The 18753-nt window shown below is 39.1% G+C and overlaps 1 protein-coding gene across 2 annotated transcripts in view; it reads right to left on the minus strand.

The window, feature by feature from the left end:
- The window catches only part of GNAI2 (G protein subunit alpha i2), a 218979-nt gene that overhangs the window by 52273 nt on the left and 147953 nt on the right, over positions 1-18753 (minus strand). For both annotated transcript variants that reach the window (XM_054976039.1, XM_054976040.1), the window contains exon 4: positions 15110-15270. In XM_054976039.1, coding sequence (XP_054832014.1) covers positions 15110-15270 — 161 coding nt within the window. The remainder of the gene's footprint in view (positions 1-15109; positions 15271-18753) is intronic.

Consider the following 18753-nt stretch of genomic DNA (forward strand, 5'->3'; position numbering starts at 1 on the left):
TTGAGCCCCTTTTGGCCATTGGGCCCAAAATGGCCAGGATCAGGCCCAAAACGGCCGGGACGGGGCCTCTGCCAGATGAGGGAACACTCCCCCTCCCGGCAGCTGCCCAATCCTGGCCATTTTGGGCCCCTTTCAGCCATTTTGAGCCCAATTCAGGCCCAAAATGGCCAGTATCGGGCCACTGCCCAGCAGGGGATTGCTCTCCCATGTGGCAGCAGCCTGTTCCAGGCTGATCCAGGCCCTTTTGGGCCCGTTTTAACCCAATTTGGGCCTGAAATTGCCCAGATCCAGCCACTGTCAGGCACGTGGGGAGTGCTCTTCTGTGGTGGAGCAGCCCATTCTGGGCCAAATCAGACCGCCACCCATAGAGCACAGGAGCGCTCCCACAGTAGCAACACCTGCGTGATGACATAACTTCTGAGAAGCGACGTTATCATGCAGCACTGCGAGCACATGTGCGCCTCGCGCACACACATGTATTGAGATGTGCACCACTTCCTCCCGGGAGTTGCCCCGGGTGAGAGTTCCCCCACCTCTTTCCCCAGAAAAAAAGCCCTGACTATAACACAGTATTATAGAATGTTCCATCTATAACAGTGCAGACCTAAAAGGGACCCGAAGACTTCTATTCCACACAAATATCTATAATGAAGTTGCATTTAGCATATAAAAGAGCAGGGAAGATGCAGAAAATGCACTTTCTTTGGCCAGGAATTCAAGGATAGCAACCCATTTACATTTTTGCAACAAGACCCATAAAGAATGTTAATGGGTGATATGTGCCTCAGTCCCAGTTAGGGTTTTTTTTAAAAGTTTTTTATTAATCTTTTGTTGCAACAAGTAACTTACAAGCAATAAACATCATTACATATCTGGATAGTAAGCCAATGTACAATACATAGTTAATCTTATATCCTTATTAATTGTCATGAGTATGTCCATGTGGTTTCATATTTAGACTACTAGCTTAATAGAAAGAAAGGTATCCATTGTTTGTTGTAACTTGTAGGATTTTTGAGTTAGGTTGCAGGTTATTCTTTTCTATGTATTCCAGGAATGGGAGCCACTTTTCAATAAAATAAAACTGGTATTTTCTATGAAGTGTTCTGCATTTTGTAAATCATTGCTTATTTTTTCTAAAATAAAGTGATCCCAAACTTTAGAAAACCAAGTCTCAAGTGTTGGTATTCTTTCTGACTTCCAGACTGTCGCTATTGTACTCTTAGCTGCTATAAAGAGTGAGGCAATGAGTTCCTTTCTGGGTTTAGGGATGTGTAAATTTTCCCACAGGTCTAAAAAGATCATTTTCGGTTCGAAAGGAAGTTCGTAATTAGTGATGTCTTTAATTTTCCCTAGTATCTCCTCCCAGAATTGTCTAATTAATTTGCAGTTCCACCAACAGTGGGCAAAGGTTCCCTCCTCACCGCAATTTTTCCAGCATTTTGGGGACGTTCTAGCTGATATTAGTGCTAGCTTTTTGGGTGTTAGGTACCATCTGTGGATAACTTTAAACGTTTGCAATTTAGTTACAATGACTTTCGATGTGAATATTCCGGATGTCCATATTTCCTTCCAAATCTCTGACGACTGCTCAATTGCACAGTCCTTGCCCCAGCTAGTTTGACAGCTTAGTTGTTTGTTCTCAATGATATTTAGAAGTAAGTTATATAGTTTAGCTATCATCCCTTTCTTTTGTTGTAGAGGTGAGTTTAGAATTTGTTCAAATTCTGTCAAAGGTTCACTCATGATGTTCCTTAGCTTTATTTTTTCTGCCATGTGTGAGAGTTGCAAGTATCTGAACCAATGTAATTTCTGTTTCAGTTTGTTCTCTATTTCTACTTTCTCCAGAAGACCTGATTTTGTGGCTATGTCTACCAATCTAGTTACTTTTGCCTGTTTTAAAGTTAGGATAAGTGAAAGATCCCAACCCGGCACAAACCATTCTTGATTAATAAACGTAGAAAATCTAGATATTTTTGGAATGATTTTGTCTTTGATTTGGTCCCACGTCTTTAGGATAGATGATATCAAGAAACTGTTTTTGATACTTTGTGGTCTATTTGTTTATTCCAAACTATGTCATTAATGTTGCATTGTTTTGAAGGGGGCTGTATGACCGTGACCCGTTCTGGCTGAGGGAAATTTGAAGTCATTTGCAAGAGATTGACCAGTCTTGCTGCAGATTGATATAGGTATAGATCTGGGTAGTTGAAACCCCCATTTGCTGATTTTCTTCTCGTAGTGGTGAATGTGATTCTTGGATGTTTGTTTTGCCATAGGAATCTATTAAGCATAGTTTGCCATTGAACTATTTGTGTTCTATTTATAGTGAGAGGGATTGCTTTGAACATAAAAAGAAATTTTGATAGTACAAAAGCTTTTTATTAAATGAAATCTGTCATACCACGTGAGTTTTATTTTATTCCAATTGGTTATGTCTAATATAATTTGATTTGTCAAATTGAGGTGGTTCAGTTTTATAAGGTCCTTCAAGTTAGGAGTGATTTTAACACCTAGATATGTTAGATGCGTTGGGGACCATTGAAAATTATATATTTTACCAATTTGATGGACCGTATTACTGTGGGTGTTAATGGTGAGGTAATAAGATTTTGTTTGGTTGATTATTTATCCCGATATTGCACCAAATTTTGTAAGTAAAGATGAAAGATAGGGTAATGAACTTCATGGTTTGGTCAAGTATATCATCATGTCATCCGCGAACAAGCTAATTTTAAATTCTGTGGAGTCAACATTTATTCCCTTTATATGATTGTGTTCTCTAAGAGTGGTCGCAAAGGGTTCCAGGGCTATTGCAAATGAAAGAGGGGATAGGGGACAGCCTTGTCTTGTGCCTGTTTTTATGTATATGTTTTCTGAATACATAGCGTTTACTTTGATGTTTGCTATGGGTTGCTGGTAGATAGCTCTAATTGTGTTTAAGAATTTTCCTCCAAATTCCATATGTACCAATGTGTTAAGTAGGTATGATATTTCTACCGAGTCAAAAGCTTTTTCGACATCTAGAGACAAGAAAATGGCTTCTGGACAATTTTGGGTGCAGTGATCTATTAGATTTAATGATTTATATATGTTATCTGTAATGTCTCTTTTTAGTATAAATCCTGATTGGTCTGTATGGATATAATTGGATATAAATGTATTTAAACGTTTCACTATGATAGAGGTAAAGATTTTATAATCATGGTTGAGCAATGAAATAGAGCGATAAGATACTGCTTTTAGAGGATCCTTTCCCTGTTTGTGGATTACTATGATGTCTGCTCTCTTCCATGTGGATGGCATTGTACCCTTATCCAGGATTGAATTGCCTAATTCTGTTAGAATGCCGCCAATAGGTTCGTGTATTTTTTATAGAATTCTGCCAGGTATCCGTCCAGCCCTGCAGCTTTATTATTTTTGGTTGCTTTTATTGCATCTATTGTTTCCTGAATAGTGATGGGTTTTTCTAGGAGTATTCGATGTTCTTCCTCTAATTTCTTGAGATGTTTCAGTGAGTTTAGAAACTGGGATATTTTAGTTTGGTCTGGGTTTTTTGAGGAGTATAATTGAGTGTAAAAGTCTTTAAAGACCTTAAGGATTGACTCTGGTTTGTACTGTATTACATTATTACTGTTTTGTATTCTGTTGACATTATTTTGTGTTCTCTTTTGTTTTACTTTATTTGACAGAATACGTAAAGTTTTGGGTGTATTGGACCAGTGTTTCTGTTTGACAGCTAGCAGATTTTTGTAAACTGTTTGGCTTTCCAAGGTTTCTAAAATTTTTCTTTGTGATAAGAGATCTCTATATATTTTTTTTACTGCCTGTTAGTTTATGTTTGTTTTCCAGTGCTTTTATATTACTTGTTAACTCACGTTTTTGCTTCATTTTTTCTTTATTTATTTTAGCAGTAAGGGCTATTATGTGGCCTCTGGTCACTGTTTTTATTGTGTCCCAAAGTATGTGCGCCTCAATTTCTTTTGATGTTGTCTGTAATAGCTGTTTCTATTATCTTTCCAATTTCTTTAGTTGCATAATGATTGAAAGATTTCAACTTGTACCAGTATTAAAGAGAATATCTATAAGATGATTTATAGATGGTATTTAACGCCTAAGAAAATTGCGCTTGGAAATGCAAATATGTCAGATAAATGCTGGAAATGTAAAAAGCGTGAAGGATCATTGTATCATATGTGGTGGACATGTGAAGTAGCTAGACAGTACTGGGGAGATATTTTAGAATAAAAGAGATTTTGCAGACCCAAATAACGAAGAACCCAGAGCTATTGCTACTGAATTTAACTATGGAAGATGTTCCTATGCAATACAGAACATTACTATTCTACATGACGACGGCAGCAAGACTTTTATATGCGCAGAAATGGAAGGTGCAAGAAATACCAACTATTGAAGACTGGATGTATAAATTGCTGTACATGGCAGAAATGGACAAAATGACAAGAAAGCTGAGAGATCAGAACCTGGCAGAATGCTTTACTGATTGGGGAAGACTGAAAAAACATATTTAGAAAAGAAGTGGGACGTGAAAGGGGAACTATGGCAATTCGAAAATTATTAGAATGGGTTTTTTTCTCTTTTTATTGGAAGAGATGGAATCTTTACCATATGGAGCGAAGTATTAGCTAATTGTTAGCTTAAATTTAAGTGGATCTGGAGTTAATAGATATTGGTAAAATTAATAAAGTAGATATTTTATTTAATTGTTAGCTTAAATTTAAATATATCTGAAGTTAACAGATAGTAATAGATAACAGATTTTAAGTTAATAATAATAGTTCTGAAGCTAACAGATAGAGCTTAGCTTAACAAAGCAGAATGTAAACATGATATAATGAGTTATAGAAAAAGGGGATAGATTAGGAATAGATTAAGATATAGGGTTGGAAAGCTGTTGGAAGTCCTGAAAAAGGGGGGAGGGAAAGGATGGGGAAAAATGATATTGAGATGTTATTTGAAAGTTGTATGTATTAATATTCTCACCTAATAATTTTTTTTTTTTTAAAAAAGAGACCCATGAATGGTCTGAGATTGTGTTACTTCCTATTTCCATTTCCTCTATCTTTTCAATTATGTTGTTAGAGCTTAGGAGGTAATAAATTCTCATGCATGTGTTGTGTCTTTGTGAAAAGTATGTATAATCCTTTTCTCCTTTGTGGTAGTGCCTCCAAGTGTCTATTAACTGATATCTCTGTAGTATAGTTGCTAATTTTGGTTTGTTTGTTTTTTTGTTATATGTTTTTTGTTGAAGTTCGATTTGTCTAATTGATGTTTTATTATGTAATTTAGGTCTCCTCCAATTATCAAATATCCTTCCTGAAATGAAATTAATTTTTGCAGTGCTTCCTCTATAAAGTCTAGTTGGTTTATGTTGGGAGCATATAATGAGGCAAGCGTGAGCGTTTGTTCCCCTACTTTTCCTTTAACAAAGATATATCTGCCTTTTTTATCTTTAAGTGTTTTTGTTTGTTGAAATTGAAAGTCATTTGCAATTAGGATGGCTACTCCCCTTGATTTGGAGTTTCCAGCTGTGTGATATTGGGCTTGCAACCATTTAGCTTTTAGGGAATATGTATTGTTATGACGTAGATGGGTTTCCTGCAGAAAGATAATTTGTGACCTAGTTTTTGCTAGGTTCGAAATCACTCTCATTCGTTTTATTGGATTGCCTAAACCTCTAACATTAAAAGTTAATGAGTTTAGAACACATTTTCTGTTTTGTTTGTATTAATTGCTTGTGACTTTCTCTCCACCCCTGTAGGTTTCCCTTGGGAGATCAGCAAAAATGTATACGGGTTTGCCTTCGCATTTAAATGATCCCCTTGCTCTGGCTTCCTCCATTATCTTCTTTCTTGTCCTTTGGTCGGGTACCTCTATAATTATGTCTCTCGGGTGTTCTCTATTTTTATTTTGTTGATAAGGTCCCACCCGGTAGGCTTTTGTAATGTAGGGGAAAACTCCTTCATCAAGCTTAAGTCGTTTAGCTAGCCAGTTAGCAATGAAGCTTATAAGATCTATGTTGTACATATATAGTTCCTCTAGCCCCCGTATCTTAATATGATTTTGCCTAGCGTTTATTTCTAGTTTTGATAGTCTTTCTTGTTGTTCCGTAATTGTTCTTTGCATATCGGTAACGTCTTGTTGAGCCTTCACACTCACATCCAGAGCTTTGTCGGCTTTATAATTAGCCGTTTGTAGGTCTCGTTTTATGTATGTGAGTTGTGTAGTTATAGGGTTAATGAGTTTAGTCATTTGGTCCACAATATCTCGTCTTAATTTTGCAAGTTGGGGGTCTAGGTAGTTTTCTGAAGGGTTTACCTTTCCCACGCTGTCGCTTGCAGAGATTTCCGCCATTTTGGCTTTCTCCACTCCGCAGTGTTCCGCCCCTCTCGAAGCCGTGAAAAACGCTTGTAAGTTTTTTGCCACCTTTGGGTCGTTTTTCTTTTTCTTAGTAGAGTTTGTGTGCATTATTTTTCTTCGAGTTATTTCCGTTGTAGTGAGTATAGTCGAGGTTTGGGGTCGGGAGGGCTGGAGCGCTCTCAACATGCGTCCATTCCTCTCCGCTGCAACGCCACGCCCCCTCCCAGTTAGGTTTTTGAAAATTCACCATATTATAGTTTCTCACACATGTCAATATTCACAACCTTGAAATACCCTGAAGATGGTCCTCTGTTGCAAACAAATAGTAACAATTGTGAGAGATGTTTCTTTTTTGTTTGTTTGTTTTAATTATCTAAATGTGAGAAGTAGATATAGTACACTGGGGAAGGCTACTCTGTATGATAATGGGAAAAATCAGTCTTCAACCCCATCTTTTCATCTTCAATGGAATTCTGTTTTGGAGATTGTTGGGAAGTTTGCACATAATGAAAGAAGAAATAAGAGGCATATTACCGAACTCTGTGTGGAAGCTGGAAATAAAGTACCACAATGTTGTTTTCAAAACAAAGAGGGTAATTTGAATGAGGTAATCATTCAACCAAGCTAACCCCAAAGGTAGGAGGAAGAGTGCAAAAGCCAGCTTTTCAAATAACAGTTCTTCTTATCTTCATTAAGAAGTTTATTTTTGTATAACACTTTCCATTTTCATTCATGGAGCAGAACTAGCAAAATATTCATAATTGTTCTGAGAAGTCTCTTAGAGGAAAATTGCTGCAATTTTCACTGCTGGATGTACTCCCTATGTTCATGTCAACATTATCCATAAAGTTAGATATATAAACATTCATCCTGGTGTTTATAAGTAAACAGATGAAAGCCAAGAAAGAAGGGGAAATATTTGCCTTGTTTTATTCATTTCACAAAGTCATTAACTCCATCTTGTATTGAGGGTTAAGAGATTATCTGCTACAAGGGATAATCTGTAGATGAGCTTTATCCTTTTATCTCATCCCTTAAATTGCCACCTCTGTATATAGAGTTGTGATGCTAGACAGAGCTATATTGTTTTTCTAGCACTAAGTTTATCAGTCGTAGCTCCTTGTCTAACATTTCCTGTTCAGAGAGTGTCCTGCTGATCCCAGACTCTAGTTAGTTTGGTTCCATGGATACTTCTGCTCAGGCATCTTTCCCATTTTTAGCTTATCTGATTAGACTAACAAGCATCCTGCTGCTCTGCCATTTCTCAGGTGGAGGAGTAAAGAAGTGAAAGATATTTATATAAAAAGGACGGGATCAAACAATCCCAATCTGAGCTATTTATGGGGTCAGCTTTTAGAGCAGAAGTAGGAGGTTTTACAAAGAAATTTCTATTTCCTCTCAGGACATACAAAAGAACATTTAAAATTATATAATTTATACTATATATTGCTCCACAATGGGAACCCAAAGTGTTTCTGCACTTCTGTATTTTATTCTCAAAAACAACCCTGTGAAGTAGGTTAGGGTGAGAGTATGTAACTAGCCCAAGGTCATCCAGCAAGCTCCTATATAGTGGAGAGGGGATCTGAGCCCTGGTTTTCCAAATCACAGTCTAACACTCTCCACTTTACAATGTTGGCTTTCATACCACAGTGCTAGTAAAAATACGAGCTTACAGCAAGGCAATAGAGAAGAAAGCACGCACTAAAGTTCCATAGATCTTTTTTTTACACCTAACTCGCCACCCTTTGATGTACAAAGTCTTTAGACATCATTACCTGACCACTGATCTGGTACTCATCTTTTAGACAGAGCAAGATTACTCAGGATAATTATTAATTCCTTAATTGTAAGAGCAACATCTAAAATGATAACTACTTAATATAATAAAGTTATCAACATAATCCAGTAATAACTGAATGTAAGGTGTAAATGCAAAGTCTTTACCTAAGCAGCAATAATCACAGTGTGCAAAAAAAGAGAGCAACAGAGTAAACTGCTTCTTAGAACTATCAAACTGTTCAGGGAGATTGGTCTCAATCTTGATTGATATGTAACAGCAATTAAAACGTCTGTACAATGAAGCACTTGTGCAAAAATCATCAAGATAACCTGGCATGGCAATGAATAAATGTGAAGGTGAAGAGAAATCAAGAGATTATAGAGGAGACTTCGTGCTTTCATGAAAAAGAAGGAATTTACAGCTGCTTAAGTGAGCACAGGGCCAGCCAAATTTACTGAATCTTATATGAACAAGTTTGGGCCTTGGTGCAGGGCTTGCAGGTGAGGCTTGCTAGAAGGAAAGGGCTATATGCTGCCTCTTCTTCTTATTCCAGATATTTTTCAGAATGATAGTGGGAGAAAAGGATAATATCTCAATGAATGTGTGTGGCACCTCACCTCCCATTGCTCCTCTGCAAAACACACAGAATGGGCTGCTCAACCCTACACAGAGAAGAATTCTTGCTCTTGTTAGAGAGAAGAAGCGAGTACACGCTAGCCACATGCAGCTTATTAGCTAGCATGTGTATGGGAGGCAAGCTGAACCAAGAGAAACCAAAGCCCCTTTCAAGGCCCTTGTATGCTGGTGTCAGCTTGTTGCACCAATATAGATAAAAGCACATGACAATAAGCAATACTGAGCAATACTAGGCCATGTACTTGTATTCTAGATGAACTTTCAAACTTTGCATGAACCGTCTGTGTGTTTTTTTCTATGTGTTAAGTAATTCTAACAGGTGTGCTTTAATCTTTTGACAGTTAATTAAAATAGTGGACTCTATCAAGATTAATGATCCTCTATCAGAGATTCAACCAATAGTGATCTCTCAACTTTTTCTGATATTTCTCAGAGATTTATAGTATTGTTTTGCAAGTTTGAGTATAATGTCATTTTTTACTAATTGTAAGGTTATACAATAGAAACTATGAATATTCAATGAAGCATCAGACCAATTATTGTTTGTTTGTGCTATCACGTGAAAAGCTCTAAAAATGCAAATTCAGATAGAATGTCAGAGCTCTGATGGAAGAAATCTCTTGAGAGAATTTAGGTAAGAATTTACCTTTACCTATGCATCTCATAGAAACTTTGATTATGTTAAACTTGGAATTTATTAGGAAATGTTAGCAAACATATTTCTTATTGCCTTTCTGTGTTCTGTTTTTATAGGATTTATATTAATAACCATTTATATTTTAATTACTTGATTCATTAAAAAAACTAGGGTGTATTTTCAATAAAGTGAAATAAACTCTAGACAGGTGTCTGTGTGTTTGATAAAGAGTTGCAAAGCAATATTGAACCCTATATAAAATAAATGTACTGATAAACAGGTGGTTCAAAGAACGTAGCTGTTTGACAGGTCTGAGAACTAACTGCTGAAAGCTTGCCAAGAGAAAAGATACATCTTTCTTTTGGTTAAGTAGAAGCTTAGTTTCAGACACGGGCAAAAGCTTGTTACAAGCTGGCACATCCTCTCAGTCTGCTGGAATAAATGGGAAGTTAGACGCTTTCCACTGCAGACTAAGATGACTTGCTTTTTTAAAATAAAGTGAGTCAGATGGAAGTTTCTCATGGCACTTGAACAAAGGTTGAAACTGAGAATGGCAGTACTTTTCAAAAGAGTATGCAACAGAAGTTTCCAACTGTTAGCTAGAACTGCGTTGAAGACAATATCACTGAATTTGGGAGATCATAGTTTGCTTGCTCGCTGGATTTATTGAGTGAACTTCAAAAGAACTTAATGCTGGAAGCAGCATCCCTGATACTGGTTATGGCTCCTCTTAATGGATTAAGAGTTTCAAAAAGGAACTCTCATCTTAAAAGTATATATTGTGCTGGAAACTTGGATGGCTCTCTTCATTTCTGTGGGTGCATGTGTAGTTCGGCATATACTTCCATATACAAAATGGAAATTTGAGTTATTATCTCACAGACAGACATGGGACATACCAAACAAGGATAATGCAAACAAAACATATCTACTCTTCTCAAATTGCACAGAAGAATGAAAAACAAGCCCATACTAAGACAAAATCCCACAAAATTCTTCAGCTTCACTAATCGAACATTATTCTCTCTCTGCTAGCTGCAGTCTGAAGCCACAACTTTAACAAAGCAGGCCACCAAATATTGCAAACAACCTCAACAATCCCATGGAAACTATGTGGATGAACTCTGTTCCTAAAAGAAATGGAGCACACAGCACATTTATACTCACTTGTTTTACTGACCAGTCTTGAGCAGGGCATCCGTAGCCTGGCTGCAGCATGCTTGGCCAACGCAAAAATACTAGACAAGCAATGCTAACAGAAGTCCTTGTCTGAAGATATGCTTGAAAAACCTCTTGCAACATGAATTTTAAAACAGTTGTAAATTAGGACAAATTTTGGGAGAGTCCCAGGCAGGAGAGTTAAGCTCTAGCAAAAGGCAACAGGCAAAGAAGAGAAGGCTTTTGTGCATGACGCCTCTCTAGCAACTAAATATAACTGCTTATTTGACGATCAGGAGCAGGAATCTGGGGGCCTTCCTTATAGCCGTATATCTAAAGATCCAGGAGTAAACTTTGCGGGATTGTGTTTGGTCAAACTAGCACGCAAACAGGCGTTGCATATTTTGAATGGTGCATTTTATGGTGATTTCCCGGGGGGCTTTTGTGTAACATTAATGTGCCACATGCACATTGTAAACAAAATTCTCATGTCATATGACAACATGACATTCTACCTGCCCATAATATACTGTACTGGGAAAGGGGAGAATCTGGGTGAATACCTTCTGACTATCCTTCCCACAGTAATGGCACCATCACTTCATAGTCCTTAGACAGAACCTGGGACTATAATATTTTTAAACTGGCAGATTAAAGAGGCAAGCATGTAATGAAATAGATGTCCCTTTTGGAAGATAGATGGTTATAAAGATGAAGCCATCAAGGCTTTTCTTTATATTTATTTATCCATCCAGGTAACTATAGAGTATAACGATCTTTTAAAATCAGAGCATTTAGCCATCCAGATTCCAATTCTGAGTCTGAAGCATGAAATGGAAGGCATTCACATATCAACTGTATAAGTTTTTTTAAAAAAAAAATGACACACACACATACACACACTATCATACAGATATATTTGATGGAGAGCTGTAGTTAGTTGTAACTGTTATAACTCCTTGTAAATAGCATGCTTTGTAGAAAATCCAGGATTCCCCCCAACCACTCTATTAACTATGCAATGTGTTAAATGAACCTGAAACTTTCTACAGTAATTGTAAAGCAGAGGGAATATACAAAGATAATAAAGACAGGCTCAAAGCAATTATACACAAGCGCGAAGGAAAACAGCATGGACAGATGAAACCTCGCCTGCTGCTACTGCTGCAGCAGTTCCCAGTGCTGAAGAAGTTAGCCACCCTTCAGGTTTCAAAAGGTCTTAAAGGTGCCACATCTCTTTAGCAGTGTGGCAGAAACAACATATTGCTTCTTTGGGTAGGAACCAAAATCTTTGGCAGAGAAAATAAAGAAAAATACATATGCTGTAGAAGCTCTTCATATGTCATTGGTATGCAAGATCACTGCAATCATTTATTTGCATCACGGAAAGCAAAGTCCTATTTCTCCACAAAGGAAAAGGAAGCCCGCTTAAGATGTCACAGGCCCAGAAGAACTCTCACAGACTGCAAAACACATAGAAATAGCAAAAAAAATTCTGTGAAGTGGTAAAAATATTGCCCCTCCTAGGGCTGCCTCCTAGGTCTATCTGCATAATCTTCCAGCAAATTTGGAAATCTTTGACAAAAGTCTGCATGAAATTTCCTACTTATTCAACAGCACCCCTATGTCAGCCAGGACTGACTCCAGCTCCACCTCTCCTGAGAGACAGCCAACAGAAGCGGCTGGAATGCTGGGCCAATGAAAGTTAGGGTCTGTTGAAGAAAGAAAAAGATTTCGGGAGCTGCTGAGGAGATGGGTGTTGACTCTACAGAGGAGAGGCAGCAGATATTGCTGGTTGATTCCAAATCTATCCTGTTACCCTGAAATATTATGTTCCATCTTGTAAACAAAATTTATTTTTGTTTTGTTTAACCCTCGCTGGCTTGAAATCATTGGCTGAGGGAAAATATCCCATACACAGGCCTCAAACACTCTAGTCGCATTAAATGGGCCAGGTTCAAATAGTGGTAGTGTATATATACGGACAGTAACCTCTAAATTCCCTTTCCCCCCTATAGCCCTGGACTGTGGCTGCGTGAGGGGAGGCACATACATGGAATTGGCTGCTTGTCTGCTGGAGCCTCTGGAAGAGAGGAAAGGGGACCGAGTGAGGATTTGGGTCAGGGCTCTCTGCCTGCTATAGTGGGTGCCAGACAGGTAGTGTGAGGTTACCCAGCCTAGGGGTATGCGCTTTGGGTATCCAATTTGGAAAAAAATGCCCAAATAAGGCCTGATCCATAAAGATTCGGGGGTTCCTAATCGGAATTCCGCCCCCTGCAGGCCAGTTGAAGTTTAAAGGGCTACCTCCCACCACCTCACTTACCTGTGGCTTTCCAACGGCAGAGGAGGAGGCAGTGCGGGTGGCAGAGGCACCGGCTCCAGCCTTCCCCACTGCCCAGCTGGCCGCTGCAGCAGTGGAGGAGGTGGTGCAGGCTGTGGAACGCCAGCTCCGGCCTTCCCCGCTGCCCAGCTGGCCTTCTTCCTGGCTCCACAGCCAGGTAAGTGAGGTAGGGTGGGGGTGGGGAGGACGGGGGACTAAGTGGGGGCTGGGAGACAGCTTCCCCCCTCACTTTGGTATGCTCCGAATCTTTACGGAGCATACTGAAGCGATTTAAATACCTGAAACGGCTTGCCGCTTCGGCTTTCGGGGTATTACAAATAATTTTCCCGCTTCAGGGAAACCCAAAGCGGGAAAACCAATTTTTTCCCCATGCACACCCCTAACCTGTGAAAAGAGTTTTAGGGTGGCAAGGGTATGTGAAAGGCTGTGAGAGGGTCACCACCATAACCCCTTCCCTCACAAGATAATACAAAAGCCAGGAAATGAATATTCTATAAGATGATTTCTATGCTGGTTTGAACTAAGGGAAATCTCTGAGCAAATGCACATGAGCAAAATCAACAGCAGCCCATGCACACACATTCTTTGTGATGGCCCCCACTTTCTGGAACAGCCTATCTGAAGAGGTCAGGAAAGCTTCCACTCTCCTGGCTTCCCATAAACGATGCAAAACTGAATTATTCAAGAGAGCTTTTTACTAAAATAGAAGTCTCAAAGAGATGCATTAATAAAGGGACAAGGACTATAAAATTTACTACCATGTACTGTCCACTGCTATAAGTATGACCATCCTGGATAGTTTCTATGTTGTTTAATATGTCAGTCTTAGAACCGTTTATGCTCTTGTTTTAGCATTTCTTCAACTCTATGGGATTTTTGCTAATTTTAAAGCTTTGCAAATTGCACTGAAATACCTTATTACATTGTTTATTGAAATGCTTTTTCAATTACACTGGATAATCTGCCTTGATTCTCAATGAGAAAAGTGGACTATAAATAATGTAAACTAATAAATAAATACGAAGCCTATCCAGAAGCACTGGATGGACTTTCACAAATACCATCTGGGAGTTTTTATAAACAAGAGAAAATTAGTATTTCAAAAAGTGCACTACAGCTAGTATGAATGCCACAAAAGAAGTCTTCTGCACACAATTAACAGATTTGGCATAGCATTCTATACAAGTAAACAGCTGAAAAGACTTTTTGGGAGAAGAGAGAAGCAAACTTCAATTATTATTCTGTGCTCTTCTGTGCACAAAGAGGTTGAAGAGAGACAGATTATGAACTCCAAACTTGGAATATTCTGCAGGATTTCGCATCTAGCTCAGTTGATAGCATTTTAAGAATTACAGATTTATCATTTACCATCCCTTAGTTCCTCTATGCAAACAAATAGATTAACTGCCCCCCTCCTCCGCAAGCATATCCACAACCAACAACAGTAAATACACTTTTGCTGCCTGGATCAATTGCCAATATCATCTCAAGTTGTTTTATGTAAGAAACAGTGAGAGTAAAGCTACTGCGCTGCCACCACAATGCAAAACTAACATGGCCCATGATACAAAAGTAACCAAACTACATTCTATTGTGAAAAGAGTAAACTTTAGTAAACAACCAGGATGGTCACAATAAGCCACATGCCAATGAGGACCAGGTACGCTTAACAGCAGTAATTCTGCATTTTTAAATGTATGGCTGCCACAATCATGTAACGAGTTAGAGGGTGAAGTGCAACTGAGCACTGCATGAACAAGGGACCTAAACTCTGCCCCCACCTGCTGCTCTCCTCCCTGCAGCCCTTCTCTCTTGACACTTTTCTTCTTGCATGCAGGCTCACTTCCAGAGTTAGAATCCACCTAGAAGAAAACAGCCTCAGCATATAAATTATAAGGGGAAGGAAGCAAGCAGGGGAAAGGTTCAGCAACACCCTTCAGTGCTTTTAAGTCACACTCTTTACTCTGTCTCACCTCCTGCGTTAGATGTGATTCGGACAGTCTCATTACGTCAAGATAAGAGGCTCTCACAGACAGTAGTCACTTGGTCCCCTACTGATCAGTTTCAGGAAACATTTCAGGTTCACTCAATCTGGCATTACCACAGCTCAAATACTTAAAAAGTCAAAATTTGGTGGGCAAAAGAAAAAGGGAATTAAAGGAAAGTTACTCACTATGCAGCAGAGTCATTTAGCTGGTATTCTCGAGAACGATTAAAGCAGGCCTGGACTCCATTGTCTGTCCACAGCCTTCGGATCACGTTGGCCAAGTCTTCTGGCATGATTCCCTGTTCCTCTGCAGTGCAAGAGAGTGCAAACAACTGGCGAGCATCATCCTGCAAGGGACAGTAAAACCCAGTCAGTTAGGCCCTAGAGTAGCTCCTCCTCATGGCTTTTCTAGATATCATCAAGCTGAAGTTCATGTACTGCTCACCAGAAGACAAAGGGGAGGTTTCAGAAGCAAACTCCTGTGCTTTAAATCACACTCCCTACTCTGTCTCACCCCCTTCTTTAGATGTGCTGACATAAGTCCCCCAAAGTTCATCCCAGGAGAATAAATATTCTTTGGTGAACAATGGAGTAAAACACTCCCTATCTACAAAACAGTCACCACCTCTGCAAGTGTCAACATCACAGCAAGAAGTCAGTTCTTAAAGTCTGTTGGTTTAATAGTACTAAACAAAGCTGCCATCAGGTAAACAGATTCACAGTCAGTACATACACACAATTCAGCATATCTTTGTTTGCAAGGCCCTGGGAACCACTAAGGAGTAGTATGGACTTGCCAACAATCTGACAGCCAACGGACCTGTGCAGGATAAATCTGAAAAGGTTACTTTTATTCAGTGTTATCCCCAGGGCTCATTTGGAGGCCGAATGCACAGGAACGGCGTTCCAGTAGTTCAGAAAAGAGGTCACGTGGGTTTTGGCCCCGCCCACATGATTCCTTTTCCTCCGAGTGCAAGCCGAGTGGTGCTAGGCTTCAAAGGAACATAAACTGCTTGGATTCATTCTGCTGTGCTGCTTTACTTTCATTTGTGATTCGTGAGGGGAGGGGGAGAGAGAGAGAGAGAGAGAGAGAGAGAGAGAGAATGAGTGAATGAGCGCGAGCTGAGTAGTGCTGGGCTTCAAAGGAACGTAAACTGCTTGGATTCATTCTGCTCTGTTGCTTTACTTTCATTTGTGATTCATGGGGGCGGGGGGGAGAGAGAGAAAATGAGTGAATGAGCACAAGCTGAGTAGTGCTGGGCTTCAAAGGAACGTAAACTGCTTGGATTCATTCTGCTCTGCTGCTGTGATGTCAGGGTGTGTGGCATACGCTAATGAGTTATGCTAATGAATTCCTGCAGTTCTTTTTCTAGGAAATGACCCCTGGTTATCCCCACTTATAACACCACCATACACCAGATGAAAAGATGTCAGAAGTATTTCAAATAATGCATAGTCATATGTTAGTTTTGAAAGAGTTCATTCAATTTCAGAAAAAGAGAGAACGTGAATTATACTATATGAGGTCTAAAGCCTGGTGGCATAGGAACTGCTCTCCATGGGCCAAGAATGACACTGCCGTGATAACATATGGAAGGCTGGATTACTTGGGACTGCTCTTAATTCTTACACCTTTTTAATGGGACTGTTTTAGCCCAAAGACAGGGCACAAACATTGCAAATAAATATGTATGAACAATTGTTTAATTGTTTTTAATTCTTTTAATTATGAACTGGCACACCTCATCCATGGAGCTCAGGATGATGTCCACAGTTCTTCCCTCCTCCATTTGATTTTTGCAGCAACTTTGTGAGGTAGGCTGAGCAAGGAAAGACTATCTGAAAGTTGCCTAATGAACTTGATGGCCTATAGAGGACTTCAAGCAGAATCTCTTCTGAGTCTTTGCCCACCATTCTAACTACTATATTGTGCTGCCTCTCTTAATGCAAAACACCACAATCAGGAAGAACCGATATGACTCTGGTATACAAAGTGAAGGCAATAAGGAGCCAAATCACAAGAGAGGGGATTATCATACAACTGAAGTAATGTACAATATGTTAATAATCATTTTTACCCTATGGTTTCTATTTAAGTATCTTAGGGTTTGTTATTTTATTTTGGTTTTTAAGTGTAAATGTTTTTGATTTACTATTGTAAGCCACCATGAACTACAAGAAAAGGCAGGGTGACAGACAGAGAGATCGAATGGATAGATGAACAGCTTGCCTTAATCCCATAGGAAGCTGGTCATCTACAGACTCAGCCACACAGCATGCTGACTTTACTATTGCCTTCCCCAGCCAACAAAAATTAGATATAAAGCTTTACATCAGGCCAAAGTAACTGCAACATTTGAACATTTCTTCACCAACAGAAACAGGTCCAGCAGATGGTTACCTTACATAATTTGTATGTTCAGCTCAAAGGAACAGTGTGCTGGGGGACACATCACCCAGAAACTAACACATGCTTTTACATGTCATGATAATTGCTGCATATCAACTTTACAACCAAGACTTTTGGCCAACACAAACCACTATGAGAAAGTAGATGGCTTTGTTCTAGTACAATTAAGAGTAAACTTGGGCACCTTCCTTCTACCTGGGGGTGCTGATCTGTACATTTACTAATTTAAATAATCTTGAAATCAGTTCCAGAAATCCTGTCACCTCATAAGAGCCCTTCTGATATGTATATGTATCTCCACCACCAAACCTAAAAAGCTCCATTTTCAAACTCAGCTCTGACATATGAATATTAAGACTATGTAGATTGTAGATTTCACTACAATCACACTTCTACCTCACTGTTGGTTTGGCAGTAGGGCTGATGCTAAGTAACTAATAAATCTGTTTTTTTAAAGATATACCAAAGGACTGAATATTCAAAGTTTTTCTGGCAATGGTAACTACTTCCTCCCAGTAAGTCAGTCCTGTGTGTAAAGACAGACAAAGGCTAAAAAGGACACACAGCTTGAGTTTCCAGAAAGAACAGAAAGCCACCATTGGACATGCTTCTCTGTACAAGCTAAGGCGTGCATCTTCTGACATGAGATAGCTCAGTGGTGAAGCAATGCTTTTCATACTGAAGGTTCCAAGTTCAATTCCTATTGCCTATGTAATCATCAGTTGATTAGGATCACTTCAGGAAGACCACCAACTGTTGTTTTTCTTAATGGTACCAAACTAGCAGATTGAGGAAAGTAGCAGCAGTGACAAGTGGTGAACTGCATTCAGAAAAGGTAAACACTGAAAAGTTCTGCATCTGCCTCGAACTCTTTCCACATACACACACTCATTTTTGTGGGGAAAATTCAGCACAGCACTAGTAATGAGACTACATCTCTATTAACACTTATTATTAAGGGAGAGCTTGTGGGGATGCAAAGAGGTTTCAGTACCCTCCTCCTGATCAATGTGTTCCCTGAAGCCAGATAATATTTGAGTAGATAATGTGGGACAGCAACAGCTTAATATGTCATTTCCTCCCACTAAGCATTACCAGAGAAAGGACCGCTTGCATCTTTTTTTATGCATTACTTGAGCAACTTAGGTGCTCTAATCTAGTATGAACATTAGTTATCACCCCAGGCTTCCCTCAAAATCTAGATATTCAAAAAATTCACAATGCAAGGAACACAAGAAAGGAAGTTCCTATATATTTATATACAAAAGATTTTAAACAACATAATTGAAAGGGGAGTGATGATAAAACAAGCATGCAATAAAGGATTTGTAAAGGCCAAAAGCAATCTCCACTACCAGTACAATTATTTTCCTCCAGAGGTGTCCTCTCATCATCCTAGAATGCTCACAACAGTGAATCC

The sequence above is a fragment of the Eublepharis macularius genome, chromosome 4, assembly GCF_028583425.1.
Source record: "Eublepharis macularius isolate TG4126 chromosome 4, MPM_Emac_v1.0, whole genome shotgun sequence".
In the NCBI taxonomy this organism is placed as follows: Eukaryota; Metazoa; Chordata; class Lepidosauria; order Squamata; family Eublepharidae; genus Eublepharis; species Eublepharis macularius.